This window comes from Uloborus diversus, chromosome 3 (assembly GCF_026930045.1).
Source record: "Uloborus diversus isolate 005 chromosome 3, Udiv.v.3.1, whole genome shotgun sequence".
NCBI classification, from domain to species: domain Eukaryota; kingdom Metazoa; phylum Arthropoda; class Arachnida; order Araneae; family Uloboridae; genus Uloborus; species Uloborus diversus.
The window spans coordinates 179129611-179149957 of record NC_072733.1 but is presented as its reverse complement, the minus strand read 5'-3'; the positions used below and the strand labels follow the sequence as shown (position 1 = coordinate 179149957).

Below are 20347 nucleotides of genomic sequence, written 5' to 3'. Positions count from 1 at the left end.
AAGTTTTCCGATGAAAATTTGCTGAGCTACATTTCATCGGAAAAAGAGATCTTAACGATCAAATTTTCCGATGAAAATTTGCCGAGCTACATTTCATCGGAAAAAGAGATCGTAACGATCAAATTTTCCGATGAAAATTTGCCGAGTTACATTTCATCTTAAAAAAAGTAGGTCGTTTAAATTTTCCGATAAAAATTTTCCCAATCTAAAATTTTTGGAAATCTCCCAACTGTTAAAATAGGATAAATTTTATTATTCGAATATCCGACTATTGATCAAACGTAAGGCTATACGGATCAACATTCAAGTTTGAGAATCGGAGGAAAAATGACTGAGACTTTGACTCCGAATCCGACTCCTGGATTTTGGAAGGGTTTACTCCAATTTGCTGCAAAATCAATTCAACTTTAACTCCACGATTCCAACGCCGATTACCTCACTGGAATTGCGAACAAAATGAGACTCCGGCTCTTAAATGATCTTCTCTTCTCCAAAACAATTCCACTCCGTTCAATTTGACTCCCAAACCGACTCCGACTCTTCACTAGCTGGCGCCATAAGTATATATTCACTGAATAAAATTCTCACTTTCCGTTCAGAAATCTGTCATGGCCTTGCCACCCGATAGATGGCGCCACAAATGATTTTCCATTTAATACATTATTTTCCGCCATGGAGCGAGCATAACTTGTCTAGTGGTTAGCATATGAATCTCGTATTCCAGAGGACTAGGGTTCGATTCCCGGCTTAGAGCGACTATGATTGAACTCATGAATCACGCTCATCAAAAGTTGTTAAATTAGAAGTTAATTAAACAAGTTATTAAAAAAATAATATATATTAAGTAATTCCCAAATGACGTCATCCGAAAATACCCCTCCTGCAAGTTTTCTTCCCACTGTTATTTTTTTTTCCTCCTTGCTTGTCCCTATATCGTAGTTGTTACTACTTCTCATCGTATTTTCATCCTAAATTCATCGCCTCGGAACGACAGCAATGCTCGTATATTGCTCCAAATTTCATCGTATTTTCATCCAAAATTCATCGCCTCGGAACAGCACTGCTCGTATATTGCTCCAAATCTCATCGTATTTTTATCCAAAATTCATTGCCACGGAACAGCACTGCTCGTATATTGCTCCAAATCTCATCGGTATAGGGAGCAAAATTCATCGGATTCCGATGATCGGATTCTACTATTGCCGATGAGACATATTGGAGCAATTTCCGATGAAAACTCATCGGAATCCGATCATCGGCCGATCATCGACCGATCAAAGTTTGATCGGATTTCTATGAACGGCCGATCATCGGCCGATGAGTTGATGCTACTCGGGTTTATGACTATTGGGTGCAGATAATTCTTAGTCCCCCCCCCCCCTTATGTTCATTGGAATTGGGATTTTGGTATTTGCTTTGCCTTAGCTAACCTGTGCAGTTTACAAAAGTTACTTGCTCATATTGTTTTAAAAAGAATGTCTAATTCTGGTAGAAAAAAAGACCTAATCTGGTTGCAGACGGTTGCATTGCATTTTTCAAATTCTTTTTCCCAGCTCTTCTACCACTCAGTCATTGTTGCTGAAGATATAACGTTTTTGGCAAAAAAAAATTCTTGAAATAGAATTTGCTACACATTTATTTGATCTAAAGAGTTTGCATTTAATATTTTTTAAACTCGAATGCTGGATGCAACATGTATGCCAGTAAATAAGCTGTAATTTAAGCCATGTTACACCAATTTTTGTATTTTTGATTTGGTTCTTTGTTTTAGCGATAGTCGATATCTTTTCCAAGTCTTTCCAAAATAAGAAGGGAGTCGAATATAGAGCAGCACTTTTTTTTAAAACTTTGTCAGTACAACAGTAATCGATTTTTTGACTGTTCAATAATGTACTGTTGTACATTTTGCTTTACTTCAATATTTGCGACATTGTGTATATAAAAATCAGCATTATGTAAGATCAGAAAGAAAAAATGTGAAAATTGTTCTTTTGAAAAGATTATGCTTAAAAATATAACTTTTACCTTTATTCGATAATTATTCATATTATGTTGGTTTTATAAAGTTTTTTTCTTGAATCTTCATTATATTTTATCTTAACCCGCATCACAACCATTTCTTGAAGTATTTCGTATCATAAAGAGTCTATATATACATGCATACTAATATGTTAATCAAGTCAAACATTTCAATCAATATTTCCCCGGAGAAAGCTATTTTAATTATTTAATTTAGTTACAAGATTTTGTTCCATCTATTTAATTAATCAAGAAATTAGGTATAATGTGACTATTGAATAACTGTTAATTACATGGAACCTTAATTACCTTCCGAAAATTAATTGTTTTTCTCGCAAACAGTATTTAAACCAAAAAAACCCCGATTTAAACCAAAAAAACCTGGTTTAAACCAAAAAAAAATGGTGTTTTTTGGTTTTTTTTGAAAAAAATCGTTTTTTTTACCAACCTTGGCTGTATGGCACCTCGCATTGTCCTTTTGGAAGATGCCATCATCTTGAGGAAAAACAATGTGCATGTAGGGGTAGACATGGTCCACAAGGACAGATGCGTACTTGTATTGATCCATCGTGCCTTCCACAATGATCAGTGAACCCAGAGAATGCCAGGACAACATTCCCCAGACCATAATGCTCCCGCCTCCAGCTTGGACCGTTCCGGCAATGGTTGCAGGGTGGTTCCTTTCAGAGGTTTCACACCTTATACCCCAACGTCCATCTGTCTGATGGAGCATAAAACGTGATTCATCTAAAAACTCTACCTATTGCCACTCAGTGGACGTCCAGCTGCTGTACTGGGGTGCAAATTCTAGCCTTCGTCATTGATGAACAGCAGTCAGCATAGGTGCACGAACCAGGCGTCTGCTTCGGAGGCCCAGACGCAGCAATGTTTGCTGAATAGTAGTTTGGGAGACACTTTTGGTAGCCCCTTGGTTCATTTTGGTGATCAGTTGCTCAACAGCAGCCCGTCTATCTGCCCGAACGCATCTCCGCAACCGTCGTTCGCCTCTGTCATCTATGGCCCGTGGTGCACCACATTTGTCACGTCGCTGATTTTGGACAGTCCCATTTTGCCATGCACAGTACTCTTTTACCACGGCGGCATGCAAACAGCTCACAAACTCAGCCGTTTCGGAAATGCTTCCACCCTTGGCCCGAAAGCCAATGATCATGCCCTTTGGGATGTCGGATAAATCGCTTCGTTTCTGCATTGCGCCAATGATTGAAATGTTTTCCGAAGCCCTCACACACCCTTTATATACACTCAACTGCACTGTGCTGCCACCTGCCTTCTGTGATTGGTTATTTAACTCTGACGTGGAAAGTATGTGGTGGTCACATTAATGTGACTGGACTGTGTATGTTGCTAATTTAGTAGTATTCTGCTTTCAAGGAGCCTTTTAAAGGTTTTTCGCAAAACTTTCAGATGCAATTACTTTTTATATACTACAAGACATTTATTTATCACAAAAATAGTTTTTTAGGTCACATTTCTCATGAAGGACTTTAACAAAAATAAAAGGGAGGCTTGTGGATAATCTCAAAAGAATATAGAAAAAAGATGCAAGGAATTAAAGGCCGCACAACTCATTTTTCTTCAAAAAGGGAAGAAAAAGAATAAGTTATGAATCTGCCAGTTTGAATCCTCAGCTTAGAAACAACTGCACAAAAGAAGGCAATACAAGTTGTCTTTCAAATGAGAATGTGAAAATGCATTATGTCTACTGAACAGCAATGAACCACTGCAAAGCAATAAACAGCGTTAACAGGGATGGAACTGATTTTGATAAAATGGTAAAACTATGCTGATTTCTCCAATATATTTTAACACAGCAATACTTGTCAAGAGCTATTCTGAATGACAATTATATTTGTCGAGATCAATGTTTTTTTATTTTTTATTTTGTTTTTTTTATAGAGAAAAACATTACAGTATGAAGTTAACAAGTCAATACTATTACTTAAAATTTTTAAATAACGATATTTTTCAGAAATAAATAACTTTAAAACTAAGGCAAAAAAAAATGGATATTAATATTCTCACTGCTTTTCAAACAATGAAAACTATTGATTAAACAGTAATTATATTGTGATATGTGTCAGGGGCTGAAAGTAAAAACAGGGTGGCAGAATTTTACCACAGATCCCCTCCACCAAAGTAGTTTGGGCCTAAGACTTTCCTCCTACAAAATATTAATCCAAGCAACTAAAGACGAAGTGCATGACATCCTTTGAGTGTCTCTTAAATTTTTCTACTAGTTTTTCGAAATACATTTTTCAGATTTTATTATTCTGAAAAGGGAGAGATTCTAAGTTTTAAGTAATCCACAAAAATGAATTCCTTTTTTCGTAACGAGAGTCACTGTGCCAAATTTGGGTTTAAATACCATCCATTTGTATCAAAATTAAAAATAATGATATCCTTGGTTCTTACAGCATTTAGATGACTGTATACAACTTTAAGTCAGGTAATGTATCTCTTTAATAAATATACCATTTACTTTTGTAAAACTTTGTCAAATTGTAACGTGAATCATGTGGAATTGCCCATATTGATGTTTACTAGCACCAATTTATGGTTTTTTTTCAAGGAAGAAAGGGAAATGGGAACAAATAAGTGTCAGTCAACCTCTAGAGAAGGGTGATGGGCCCAAAAAGATAGGGAACCACTGGTTTAGAAAAATATAATGATCTAGAAAATCAGAAAAAAAAATCACCTCAGCGTAGACCTAAAGTAGCCTTATGTTTAAATAAATACACTATAAATAGTAAATAAAAAAGCATTTTCATTTACTATTTATAGTGTAATAGAAAAATCCAGACATGCTTAAAGAAAGGAAAACTACAAATGAAACTTAGAATAATTAGGAAACTAGCTTTTATTTTACTGCAAATAAATGCACACAATAGGTATATTTAAACTTACCTCTTTCACAGAATCAAAAACAGGCAATCCTAAATGTGTTGAGCCACCTTTTCCAGGAGAAACACCCCCGACTATTCTACTTCCATATTCCAAAGCTTGCTTACTATGAAAAGTTCCCTAAAACATAAAAGGAAAAAAAAATACTACAAATTAAAATAAAAGCTCTGTCATATAAAATTTTTTTAAAAAAATTATAATGATTATTTAAAGAATGATATCAAGAGTAAAAACCCACTTGAATGTGTTGGCTTTTTTGAATTAATGTTCTTAATGAAGGGTTCCTCCTTTTTAGACAAAAAAATTTCGACTTTTCTAGGTTTTTTTTGATTGTCAAAAGTTTATTCTGAACTTTAAGAAATAAAGTTAATAATGTAAATAAGAAATATAGATACAGTAAACTCTGGAGTATCAGCAGAATAGGGTGGAGCAAAAAACCGGGGAGATAATCTGAATAATAGGTAAAAAATGATACTACTGTATACAATAGCTAAAAAATATGAAGAACAATCACACATACTTTTAAATTATAGCTAAAAACATTGCTATATTGCATCTACTAACATTGAATATAAAAAATATATATATAAAAGTTTAAAACAAACAATAACACAATCGTAAATTTAAAAAACATTTAATGAGTTTTTAAAAAATGCGACCAAAATGTGAATAATCCAACTGTTGATAATTGGGAGTTTTAATTCTATCACTTCATTTGAAATCCAAAATAAATACAAGTAAATATTATTTACTCAAAAGTATATGCAAGTAGAGTGAGGAAACCATAAAATTAAACATTTCTTGAAGAACTTGAGATATACTTTTTACAGTGATACTGGTAAACATGTACAAAATATTTTTCAGGACTTAACATTTAATATAAAATCTAAGTGTCCACGTGGACTTTCAGACTTTCCACTATTTCACAGTAAGATTTCCACAGCTTAAAAACCTCCCCCCCCCCCCACACACACACAAACTCCAGACCACAGCATTCAAAAAGGTATGGTATGGGACAAAAATTCTATTGAAAATCTATTTATAGCAATGAAAATTTTAGAAATTTGTACAAAACATTACTTTATTTTTGAAAAATAAAAAAAGAGTTGCTAAAATTTTATAATGCTTCAAATTTAATGGAAAAGTAAGTTTTTTCTAACTTTAAATCATGCTGCCATGCAGGATAAAAATGAAAAGTTTAAATATCTCATAGATTTTATCATATCATATTAACTCTACTATTTGAATAATTTCTGTCAGAATTCAACCACCATTATGAAAAACTAAAGAAGGGGAAAAAAACTAAATACAAAGTGGTAACAGGGACTGTGAAAACAAATTCCCCGACTTTTCAATAATTAAGTTCACCAAATTTCCTTGATTTATGTTACCAATGATAATGGTTCCCTCTCTTTGCCCGCTACTTGAAAAACCATTGTATATTTATATAAAATGCAGTATTTAAAGCAATTTAAGCTTTTTTTTTTTTTTTTTTTTTTTTTTTTTTTTTTTTTTTTTGTAAAATAATTTTAGAAAAACTTATTAAGTGAACTTTATTGGGGGAAAAAAACAATGAAACAGTATATTAAATTATCTACATGGAAATATTTTGGGTAACAAAAAAAAAATATTTGACTTCCAATCACCACTTAGCATAAGAATTCTAAGAAATTATCAAAATCACTTTTAAAGACATAAATCAAATCATGATAAAACTAAAAAGTAAACATTGAATTAATTTTGAACTAAGTTTTCAAGCAGTATAATAATTGCTGCAAGAACAACAAGTAGCAGTGAAAATATAGAAGTCATGTAATTATACTTAGGTAAATAGATATATTTTTGTGAACCAAACTGAAACCTTTTGACATATAGTCATATGGAGGTATTCTCTAATCAAGAACTGACGTTTTAATGAATGAGAATAGCATTTTAACTACTAAAAATAATTAAAATGTTTACTTCTGCACACAGAGTAACTCAATTTCAAATTATTTTAATATTTATAGGAAAAATATTTTTAGATTACGTTTGTAAGAAACAACTTTGAAACTCAAAAAAAAAAAATTGATTTGTTTTAAAACATATACAGGGTGGTCCCGAATTCATGGTACAAACTTTAATGGTAGGTACAGGACATTGTAACAAGGATTTATTGTATAGGAATGTATAGTCGCAAGTGATGCGGTAAGGCGTAAACAGGGGAAATAAAAGGAAAGAGAAATGGAGTGATCGGTCGGTATCACTGCCGGTAGAGGGCAGTAGATCTCTAGCCGCCGTTGAACATGATGCATCGCAGTAGGGAAAAGCGCCATTCACAATTGTGCTGCCGTAGACGATGGGTGAATTTACGTATGCAGAAAAAGCAGACATGCATTACATGTACGGCCATGCAAATGGTAACGCCAGAGCTGCTTTACGAATGTATCGCGCGGAGTATCCTAATCGACGAATGCCGGATCATAGAATTTTTCAACGGTTACATCGTCAACTTTGTGAAACAGGTGCATTCGACGTCAACAGACATGACGCTGGTCGATTAAGAGCTGTACGCACTCCAAGGCTGGAAGAAAGCATCTTGAACATTGTGGCTGATAGACCCGAGTCAAGCACAAGAACTGTTGCACATGACGTAGGTGTGAGTCATCAGACTGTATGCAGAGTGTTAAAGGAAAATCGCTTACACCCCTTCCATTTTCAGAAAGTACAAGCATTGAATCCGGCAGATTATCCTCTTCGCCTGAACTTCTGCCAGTGGGTGTTGCAGCAACGTGCGTTGCAGCCGGATTTCGTAGGTCATGTGCTATTTACAGATGAAGCGAATTTTCACGCGAGGGTGTCTTTAATGCGCACAATTCCCATGTGTGGGCAACCCGATAATCCACATGCGTTTCAACAACGTTTCAGTATTAATGTGTGGGCTGGTATTGTGAACGACTTTTTGATTGGCCCATACTTACTACCCACGCGACTCAGTGGCGGAAGCTATCTCATTTTTCTGCAAGAAGTGTTACCACAACTGCTGCATGATGTTCCGATCGCCATTCGTAATCGCATGTGGTTTCAGCACGATGGGGCGCCAGCACACTTCAGCATTGATGTACGGAATTACCTGAATGCCACGTTCAGGGATAGAAGTGACATTTGCCTACAAAAATATAGGAAAATATGATAGACATAGTATGTCAATCTAAGTGAAGGTTTATTATCATTTTGTATGTTAGATAACATTTTACATATTTGCAGTTTTCATATCATTGTTCCTTAACGAACGCTAGAATTTGTGACGTAACTAGTCTTGGAATAGAGAACGGCACGTGTAGTGGGCGTTGCCCATGACGTGACTAATTTAACGTCGATTCTTCTTGAACATGTGACGTCACGTGCACACGCTTCGGGCTTGACCACTGAAGATCACGATCAGGTAGCATTGAAGTGAAGATATGCTAATGAGATTCTGAATATAAGCAAAGCTGTTATCAGTTGATCGCTCTCTCACTTCTTGCACAGCCTAGACGCGTTGGCTCATGTCAAGCAAGCCAACTTGCTGTCTGTTCAGCAAGCTTAGGCTGTTAGCCTTTTTTTTTGTTTAATTGAAGTAGTATGACGTTTGTCCATTGAAGACTTCGTTCCTCATGAACGATAGTCGGGTCAATTGATAATACTTATTAGTCTAGGTCAACGGGGTATTTGCAATAATGATATACTTATCCTTATTTACTTTTTGTCAAAGCCATATACTTTGTTTTTTTATCTTTTAATAAATTAATTGATGTTTAATGAGCTATTCGTCTTCAATTATACTGATTCACGAACTCCAATTTCACTCTGCTAAATGTATTACGTTGTTTGGGCAAGAGTTAGTTCCAATCATACCTTCCCATCCAACAAGGGGTTATGGGCCCAGATTGCCTTTCCCCTGTAGAGTTCTTTGAAAGTGAATCAGTTGTAAATTTTTTTGAGAATAAAATTTTTTTTTTTTTTTCGAGCAAATACCGCTGTGCAAGAAAGTTTTATTCGGGGAGGCCGTAACAAGCGATGTGTAAGAAAATGGTGTTAGTCGTTTCCTTTACCGATGTTCTTCAGTCAAATTACGAAATTTCAAAGAGATCTCGGACGCTTGTGGAAAAGCGACACTAGTTGATATTTGAAAACGGCAATTTTTTGGAAGTGAACTCTTTTTCTACCTAATGGAACTGTAGGATTTTTTTCATCCAAGACTCTTTTTATCGCGCATGCGAATTTAAAAGTAAAGAATTATAATGGCTACTTCTGGGGTTACCATAGAGCCACTTACGAATGAAAATTACACGGAATGGGCAATAAATGCCAAATTCCTTCTTATGGACAGGAATGCGTGGTCCATTGTAGATGGATCGGAAAAAGTACCCGTTATCAGCAAGGAAGCCGAAATCACCGCTAAAGATGTTCGCGATTACGAAATACGAAGAAGAGCCGCGCTGTCAATAATTTTTTTAAATATCAACCAAAGTTTAAAGAAAATCATTGAAAATATAGAAGATCCTGCGGAGTCATGGAAGAAATTAAAGGATCATTTCTTCCCTAATAATCGATGCGTTCAAATGCAAAATTTTAATCAATTAAATCAGTGCCATCTTGAAAAGGGCGAAAAATTAAATTTATTCGCCGCTCGCCTTCAACGAATTTTTGATAACATAAAATTAGCTTATCCAGAGTTTCCCGAGGATTACCTGACGTTTCACCTTCTCCAAAATTTACCTAGATCATATGACAATATTGTCCAGAACATTCTCACACGTCCTGCACCTGAGTTTAGATTCAATAAGGTTGTCATTGATCTGATAGTAGATGAGGGTCGCCAGAACCTTAATATGGACAAAGAAGCCAATTCCTATGCTTATATGACAAAGATTATCTGCCACTCGTGTGGCGAACAGGGCCACATTAAGCGTGTATGCCCAACCCGGAAAAAGTGTCATCCACCACGGAACCACCAAACGACTCAACGAGGTTATCCCCGAGAAGTCTCACCCCAGCAGAGGAGTGACAGACCCAATCGATGGAACCGAAGTAGAAACCGAAGTCGAGGTCGCCGATGGAATTCCAAAGGACGGAGACGGTCATTTTCCAACGACAGACGTGAGTACGAATTATATTTTGTCTCTGAAGCTAATTTAAGTCATTCAGGCACAGGGCGATCTAGGAACCTATTTACCTTTGATACAGCCGCCTCTCATCATTTTTCCTTTAGAAAGGACTGGTTCGTGAATTTTGAGAAAGTTCGGGATGTTCGTATGGCGGTAGCAGTAAAGGAGAAAACCTTTCCAATTGTCGGAAAAGGAGATGTTAAAGTTAATTTTGGTGAAAAAACTGTAATTTTACAAAATGTATTGTACTCTCCCCAATTACGTCGTAATATTTTATCTGGTACTAAATTTGACCAGGGAGGTGCAAAATTTGTAGGGGGAGGAGGTTTCGTGGAGGTATCTAGCCAAAAGGGTCCAATTTTTAAAGCAAAACTTGAAAATGGCATGTATATTGTTGAAACTGTGGATAGTGAAATCTCTGAGAATAATCATGTAGATAAGAATCCCATTCCTGAAAATAATTCAGTAGATTTGGAAACTTGGCATAAGCGATTTGCTCATGTGAACGTAGATTCTATCAGACAAACCGGTGATTTAAAATCCGTTAATGGTTTACCCAAATTTAAAAGTATAAAACTAAATTGTGACAATTGTAAAATCGGAAAGTTCAAACGCGTTAGTTTTAAGTCTATAGATAATATTCGGTCGAAACGACCGATTGAACTCCTTCACGCTGACGTTTGGGGACCATATAGTGTCAAGGGAAGGAATGGAGAAAGATATTATTTATCCATAATCGATGATTTTTCTCGGAGATGTTCACTTTATCCAATTTGTAATAAAAGCCTAGTTCCTGAAATTTTGAAGTACCATATTTTAAGAGCAGAAAACTTTATTGGTAAAAATGTAAAATTTGTAAGAACAGATAATGGGTCTGAGTTTGTAAACAATGAGTTTGATGATTTTTGTAAAGAAAAGGGCATAAAGCACGAATTAACTGTACCATTTACTCCGATGCAAAATGGAGTAGCGGAAGTCTTTAACAGGGTGGTAGCTAACGCAACTCGCGTAATACTTCAAGAAAGCGGATTACCACAAAATTTCTGGCCTGAAGCCATGTTATATTTTGTCTACACGTGGAATCGCGTCTGCCACAAAAACCAGAAAAAGACACCTTTTGAACTGTACGGAGGCAGAAAACCTTCGGCTCGTCATTTAAGAGCATTTGGCACAGTTGTATTCGTAGCTATACAAAAGAATTTAAGAAATAAACTCGATGCAAAAGCTCAAAAAGGAGTGTTGGTCGGTTATGCTTTTAAACGAAAAGGATATCGTATTTTTGTTCCTGAACTCAATAAAATTATAGAATCCATAGACGTGTCCTTCAAAGAAAACACTTTCTACAAAGATGAATTCGCGAACGTAAAAGAGAAAGAAAAAGTCACCCCAAATTGGCCTCTCACTCAAGTCGAAAGTTCTGACCTTGACGAGACGGCAGAAGAATCTGTTTTCAGTGAGGAGGGGGAAACTAGTCAAAGCGAATTACAATCAGAATCAGAAAGCGAAGTTGACGGGAAAAGTAAACCTTTAAAAAGTGTAACTTGGGTTAGAAAAGTTAGACCCAGGACGGATAGTTCTAGGAATGATATTTATTTTTTTGAAAAAGGGAAAAATACCAGATTAAGATCCATGCATGATGTTCACAAATATTGCAATAAACATAATATCGCGTATGATCCAAATATGTTTAGTTTCGTAGGTAAGGACCTATTTGAAGGTGAAATTTCCGCTAATAGACCAAAGGTAGATTTGAATTCTTCATGACTAGCGGAGGATATTAAAGTTCCGAGTACTTACAAACAGGCATTAAAATCAAAAGAATGGGATCAATGGAATGCATCAATGAAAGAGGAATATGACGTGATGTTAAATCGCGAGGTGTGGAAATTGTCTGAATTGCCTGAAAATACGGTACCAATAGGATCGAGATGGGTTTATTCGGTAAAGAAAAATGAGGAAGGCCAGGTAGTACGTTTCAAAAGTAGATTATGTGCTCAAGGTCATACTCAGATCAGGGGCCTAAATTTTTGGGAGACCTACTCTCCGGTGGTCCAATTCGGCATAATTAGATTTTTTTTCGCACTATTGGTAGTATGTGAAAAATGGATGCATGTTCAATGTGATATTAAATGCGCGTATTTGTATGCACCTTTAGAGGAAACCATATTTATGACACAACCTCCAGGTTTTGAAATTAAAGGTAAAGAACATTTATACTGTAAACTCAAAAGGGCTATATATGGCTTACATCAAAGTGGCCGTTTATGGTATTATGAAATGGAAAAAGTTTTGTGTAAAATTGGTTTTTCTAAATTTTCAAGTTGTAATTGTGTTTATTTCAATGAATATGTAATTTTACTTCTTTATGTCGACGACATTGTTTTATTTGGTAAAAATGAATGTTATATAAATAGCGCAATCAACATGTTGAATGAATACTTCGATCTAAAAGTATTAGGAAAAACACGCAAATTGCTAGGGGTAGATTTCTTAAACGAAGAAAATGATTTGTGTTTAAGTCAATTAGAATATATTCAGGAAATTTATGAAAGTTTCGAAAATTTTAACATTCCTGTAGCATCTTTACCCATTAGCAAAGGAGTCATTTATTCAAATGCTGATTGTCCTAAAACTGATGATGAAGTAAAAGAAATGACAAAATATCCGTATAGAAATTTAGTAGGTTGCTTAGCATTTGTAGCAAACAGAACTCGTCCAGACATCGCATATGCAGTAAATATTTTTAGTCAATTCCAATCAAATCCTGGTATAATTCATTGGAATGGCCTTGTCAAATTACTCGGATATGTTTGGAAAACGAGAGATTTAAAACTAAAGTTACAATGCAGCAAAATTCAATTGATTACTTTCTCGGATTCTGACTTCGCGTCAAATCGAGACGATCGCACATCCTTAGGCGGACAAATTGTTTTTCTAGACAAATCGCCGATTGAATGGCGTACATTTAAACAGAAAAGTGTAAGCTTATCCACTATGGAGGCTGAATTTGTTGCAATGACAGAATCCGCTAAGGAATTGATGTGGTTTGATAGGGTATTAGATGAATGCATCGAAAATAAAGTAATCAAAAGATCTAAATTTAAATCTATTCTTTTTGTTGACAATCAAGCATCAATTGATTTTGTAAATTCACCTATTGAAAACCATAGAAGCAAACACATAGATGTGAAAATATTTTTTATTAGAGATCTAGTTTGGAAAAATGTTTTTGACATTAAATATATTCGAAGTAAGGAAAATTTGGCAGATATTTTCACGAAATCTCAAACCCGTTTTGAATTGCAAACATTTATTGAAAATATTTATTGTGAACAAAAATAACATTGTTTTTAAGAAATTTTTTTCCAAATTTTGAAAATGTTTTTTGTAACTCTTGAGTATTCGTATTTGCACTTACATCAGATATTTTTCATGTTAAATCTCTTACAAGGTGAACAATTTGATTGATTGTTATCTTCGTTAAAAGTCAAGTAAAAGCCACTAGATCGTTTTTCAGTGTGGTAATTGATGAAGTGAATAGGATTAGGGTTAATTAATTTTTTTGAACGGGAAAAATTGTAAAATTGTTAAAATTACTTTTTCGAAATATTTAATTTTTTTTACCTAACAAGTATAAAAACATTAAAACTGGAATTTTAAATGGTCACAACTTTAAGGGTCAAATTTTTAAAGGACCAAAAGTTTATGATAAATTGGAAAAAAAAAACTTGAGTTTCTCTTAGCGATGCAGAATGCCTTATGAGAAGTTTAAAATAGAACTCAAACATAGTATATCAATTTTTTTTCAAAAATTCAATTTTATCATTGATCAATATTAGAAATCCTAGAGTTTTTTTTACAACGTATTACGTATGCTGATTTGAACAGTTACTTGTGTATTTTTTTTTTTCATGTTTTTCAGACAAATGTGTACAAGGAACTTTCAATTGAGAAGAAATTTAAATTGATTTAACAAGATGAACCATCCTCGAACATGAACTGTTTTCTGATGTTGTGTTTCTCGGATGTTACGGATCTCCGGAATTCCTTTTGTTAATGTTGAAATAAGTGTTCTAATAATTGTTGTTGTTCTATTAACATTGTTATTGTGTTTTGTAAAAGGATATGGCTAAATTTTTAAAGATTGTTTAATTATACAGTTTAAATTTTTTTAGATTATCAAAATGATAATGGGGAGGCCTTGATAGACATAGTATGTCAATCTAAGTGAAGGTTTATTATCATTTTGTATGTTAGATAACATTTTACATATTTGCAGTTTTCATATCATTGTTCCTTAACGAACGCTAGAATCCGTGACGTAACTAGTCTTGGAATAGAGAACGGCACGTGTAGTGGGCGTTGCCCATGACGTGACTAATTTAACGTCGATTCTTCTTGAACATGTGACGTCACGTGCACACGCTTCGGGCTTGACCACTGAAGATCACGATCAGGTAGCATTGAAGTGAAGATATGCTAATGAGATTCTGAATATAAGCAAAGCTGTTATCAGTTGATCGCTCTCTCACTTCTTGCACAGCCTAGACGCGTTGGCTCATGTCAAGCAAGCCAACTTGCTGTCTGTTCAGCAAGCTTAGGCTGTTAGCCTTTTTTTTTGTTTAATTGAAGTAGTATGACGTTTGTCCATTGAAGACTTCGTTCCTCATGAACGATAGTCGGGTCAATTGATAATACTTATTAGTCTAGGTCAACGGGGTATTTGCAATAATGATATACTTATCCTTATTTACTTTTTGTCAAAGCCATATACTTTGTTTTTTTATCTTTTAATAAATTAATTGATGTTTAATGAGCTATTCGTCTTCAATTATACTGATTCACGAACTCCAATTTCACTCTGCTAAATGTATTACGTTGTTTGGGCAAGAGTTAGTTCCAATCATACCTTCCCATCCAACAAAATATAGGAATTTTCTGAAAAAAATATAGGAAGTCGATGAAAATTATAGGAATTTTTTCAAAGAAATATAGGAATCTTACGAAATAATATAGGAATGTTTTTTGGGGGGAAAAAGGAAATATAGGAATTTTTATAACAAGGCTGGCAAGTATGGCATTAAAACGTAATTACATGTTTTACGCATACGCAATATGCGTAAAACCTGTAAAGTTGACCACCCTTGTAAGTTGTTTACCTGTTTATGTTGACCTCCAATATACACCAAATTTGGCTGAGAATTATATAACAAACCCTTTGTAAGTTGACCACTAAAGTACTGCACCGCAAGTGGTCAACTTATACAGGTTTTACTGTACTACTATTCGGTTGAAATCATGTAATAAGACTACTACCAGACATAAGTGGAATATATAAATAAACAAGTTCAAAAATCCACACAAAATCAAGAGTATGAAAAAAAAAGAGCGTAAAACTGTAAATTGCACTAAACTGCATTTAAGGTGTACTCCTTTAAAAATAATATTTATTAATGAGACAAAATTTTTTTGTAGGTGTACACAAATCTTTCTTAAAGTAATTCTATCACTAATCCAATTCTTGACTCTGCATAATTAATCTGCAAACATAAGTTGCTAAGAACATTCTTTTTAGTTTCACTAGTTCAAAATAATTCAAAAAACCCCAAATGGATTCTTTTGAAAACAGCCAAAACAGTAACAATACTTAGAATGTGCAATGAAATTTCAACAGAGAGACTCTCAATCTACTTTCTAATGTTTTTATTAACAAATCGGTTAATTTGAATCCAAATTAAGGACTTGCACATAATCAAGTCAGATATTTTAATACTTTTCACAAGCATAACACATAGTACAATGAAGTTACAGTATTTTGTACAATTAAATATTTGCATTGCATTTTGTATGACTATAAAGGATCCCCACTCACAATTTTCAAAAAATTGGCATGCGAAAGCTTACGAAAAAAACTTTAAGGTAAACTGCAAAAACTGAGGAAAAATCATGGAGTCGTCCGATTACAGAAAACTTGGGGGAACTTGCTCATGAATATTCTATGCATTAATGGATATTTTTTTATGTGGTGAAAAAGATGATACTCTCTTACAAATAAAATTAAACCTAGTTTAATAGAACTCCCACGAAACCGAAAAAAATAATAAGGAAAAAAAAATTGAACAATATTTTCTGGTCTGTTTTTGCAATACTCCTGACTGAGTTTGCTAACTGAAAACTAGACTATAAAACAATAAGAATGACACCATATTTTTCTTGTGCTCAATTAGTTTTAGGAAAGAATTGGATTCTGTTAAAAATTAAATCAACTTATATTGACAAATGTCAAATTTTATTTCCAATCCAAATAAAACATTTAATCAAACCAAAAGTCAAGGACAAGGTGGAATTTCCTATTCCCTGTAATCTTTTATTGCCAAACATTTATATATTTTGATTTAAGTGTTGAAATTCATCCACCTTCAGTTTACATGCTTTGAAGGACTATTTTCATTTAATTTTTTGCTCGCTTTTGAATGATCTTAGAAAATAGAATTCTGGATTATCGCTACTACTTCTTGCCTTTCAAAAAAAATTTACTTTGGTCTAAACAAACATCAGCGGAAATCACAAACATCTGAAATATGAATTCCTTATAATCCTCAAAATGAGTCGCACAAACTAACTTAATCCTACAGAAAACAAGAAGAATAAGTTAGATGTGTTAAAATATTTTCCAACAGACAAAACAGTGAACACATTTACAGCATGCAAAAGAACTCAGTTTGCATCATCTGAAACAATTTCTCAAAATGTTATGAAATAAAAGATCCTATTTTTCTTCTAAAATTCCCAAAAAAATGTATTTCAGAATTAACACAACAGCACACCATAAATATCTGGCAAAGAAGTTTTTCTTCAATGAGATCTCTGGTAACCCCAATATCCATCTGGATATCTATTTTTGGAGTAAGTATTCAAAAATAAAATCAATAAAAATACCAGGATGCATATGCTCAAATATTATGCAATGTCAAAACAATGAACATTTACAGCATGCAAAAGAACCTAGTTTGCATATATTATACTGTCCAATCTTAATTACCAAGACATAGGAAGGAGATCACAAAATGACCCGCTATTTTTTCAATCAGACCTGTATTGTTCAACATATTTGCACAAAACTACATACTTGTCTAGATTATTTCGACAATTTTTGTTCGATTAAAAATAAACATTTACTCCAGTATGAACATCAGCTGACATCATAAACATCTTAAAATACTTTTTATGAATATATTTCACGGCGAATCCTTAAAATAAGTAGTACAATCAATAACTTAAAAAACACTAAGAGGATCCAAAAGAACTCTGTTCCCATTATCTGAAACCAAGGGCACACCCAGGATTGTTTCCTGAGAGGGGTTAGGAATTTGGCGAGGAGCTCCGATACATGATGGTATGAACATCAGCAGACACCAATCTTATTAAATGATATTAATCTTATGAAAATATTTTAATTCAAAAACAACAAACGAGAGGTTAAAAAAAACTGTCTAAGAACTCCTAAAAATCCTCAAAACAAGCAACATAATGAACAACTATAGGAAACAACATGAACATGATTAAGTTCACGTATCAATGTTAAAACAGATTTCAACTATCAAAATTATCGAAACACTGACAGGATGCAAAACAACTGATATATTATAAAACGCAAGTATATGTCCAGTCCATACGTCATAACATGGAAATTGTATATACATATTTTAGAAAGAATATTTGTTGAACACATTTTTGACTAAATATATATATGAGACATGTATATCATTTAAAGAATTAACTTATGGAGAATATTTCAATTTCTATATTATAAAGTGATAGCAAGATATATTTTTACACTTGGACAATAGAATTATTCCTACAACTTCTGATGTTTTCAAATTAAGAACTGCTCTTGTATGAACATCAGCAGACACCAATCATATTAAAATACCATTATATGAAAATATTTTACTTCAAAAACAGCAAATAAGAGGTTAAACAAAAACTGTCTAAGACCTCCTAAAAATCCTGAAAACAAGCAACACAGTGAACAACTATGGGAAATATGATTAAGTTAGCATATGTTAAAACAGGTTTCAACTATCGAAACACCGACAGGATGCAAAACAACTGATATATTATAAAATGCAAGTTTGTGTCCGACCCATACGTCACAACATGAAAATTATATATGTATTTTAGAAAGAATATTTGTTGAACACATTTTTGACTAAATATATATATGAGACATTATACATCATTTAAAGAATTATCTTATGGAGAATATTTCAATTTCTATATTATAAAGTGATTGCAAAATATATTTTTACACTTGGACAATAGAACTTCTGATGTTTTCAAATTAAGAATTGCAAAATCATATATATATTTTGAAAGAGAACATTTCTTGAACACAATTTTGACTCACAATATATGTATGAGACATTATCATTTTATCATTTAAAGAATTAACTTATGGAGAATACTTTGACTTCTATGACACGTAATGCAACATGACATGTGATTATGACAACATAATGATAAAGAAAAAAAGGTGTCATAAATGACTGCAAATTTGACAGTTTAAGTGAAAATTATTAATTTTCAGCAAAAAAGTAGTAAATACATCATACAGCATAAAAATGAAACACAAGATTTAAAAAGGAAGTGTTACTAATGCTGAAGATACAAAAAATAAAACTATTTTGAAGTTTCCTCAGCTTTGGCAAGCTGTTCGCCAAGTATATTGACTTTATTTGTACCGGTTTCAATCATTCCAGACGCTATACTCATTTCTAGGAAATTTTTGCTCTTCATAGCTTTTTGTAAACGTTCATTTCCATTTTTCAACAAAGCTTGAGCAGCACTTAATTCGTCTTTCAAGGTTTTGATTTGGTCTTTCATTTCTGCTACTTTTTCTTCTGGTCTAATTTTTTTTCTTTTTTGCTCACTTTCAGATTCTGTTTTTCTTTTTGCTTCTTCTTGTTGCAGAAGAGCTTCTTTCTCTTTATCTTCTTTATAGGCCGAATGGGCCTTTGTGACAGAGTTAAGCAATTTTAACGTAATGGGGACATTTAAAATCCCTCCACTCCTGCGTATTGAATCTTTAACATTTCTTAAGCCAATAATAGCTTTCTCACCCAGTCTTGATCTTTCAGGACAAACAATTGCATTTTTGGCTGAAAAGCCTCTCTCAACATCGGCATTGCCATGAGATAACGAAAGGCAAGCTTTTACAAGGCATGACATGTTTTGATATTTCTTTGATCCGGTAAGTCTAGATGCTAGCTTTAACACCGTCGACCAATATGAATCAATTCTTTGATATTTTACAGCAGCATTTTCATCATTAGTGTGGCACAAAAAAGATTTCGTTATGGATTCAACTTCTTCGTCTACATGGTATACTTGCCATTCTCTGACAATGCTGTCAATTTGACTATTTGTCAGCTGCAGAGATGGCATCTTTGAACACAGTCTAACGACTGTACTATCCAGGGACTCTTTCCTCAACAAGGGGTGTAATATCTCTAAATCTTTGAGGAACCCATTTGCGATAGGCAGATTTTGCTTTAATGACGTAGTTAATGCAGTCAAAAAACTACGCAGCTCATATCTCAAATTTTTTCTATCAGATTCTTTAATTTTTATGATAGTCTTCCTGGCAGCAATGCCTACATCAATTTCTTTGAGTGGCTTCAAGTTATCCAACACACTAATGTCAATATCCAGAAGCTGCTGCCCTTCATGGTTGTTGATTAGACTGCTCTTAATAAAACGTTGCATGACGTTTCTGAGCAGCTCGCTCATTTTACTGTAGAGAAGATGGACTACAGGTCCCTCATTTTGGAACAACTTCAAGTACGACTCCAAAGTCGGAATAATGTCAGCCAAAAACTGAAGCTGAGCCAGTGTTTTAGGATTTTTTAAAAGTTTTACAATCCTTTGATACTTGCTGTTTGACTGCACAGAAGAAAAAAAGTTTTTTTGTTGAGGCAAAAAACTTGTAAAGTACTCGCACAGTGAGGAATATACGAGTACAATTCTATTGATGACGGGGCCTAAAGTTAACCACCTGGAATTGACGTGCCTCAGCAAAAACTTTTGTTCCGTCTCCAGAAGCTTTTGAACTTCTTTCAAGTCCTCCCGTCGAGCTGCGCTCATTTTAAAGAATCCGAAAAGATCATTGGCAAACTGATCCACATCTAACGAAAGAATTGGCAGGACCTTGGAAAATGAATTATGCACCTTGTGCAAAGAACATGAGCCAAAGTCTATAAGCTCTGGCAAACTTT

At 34.0% G+C, this 20347-nt stretch overlaps 1 protein-coding gene across 2 annotated transcripts in view; it reads right to left on the bottom strand.

The window, feature by feature from the left end:
• The window catches only part of LOC129219310 (succinate--CoA ligase [ADP/GDP-forming] subunit alpha, mitochondrial-like), a gene marked incomplete at its 5' end in the record, with an annotated part of 324980 nt that overhangs the window by 278426 nt on the left and 26207 nt on the right, over positions 1-20347 (bottom strand). For both annotated transcript variants that reach the window (XM_054853659.1, XM_054853660.1), the window contains 1 exon segment: positions 4945-5061. In XM_054853659.1, coding sequence (XP_054709634.1) covers positions 4945-5061 — 117 coding nt within the window.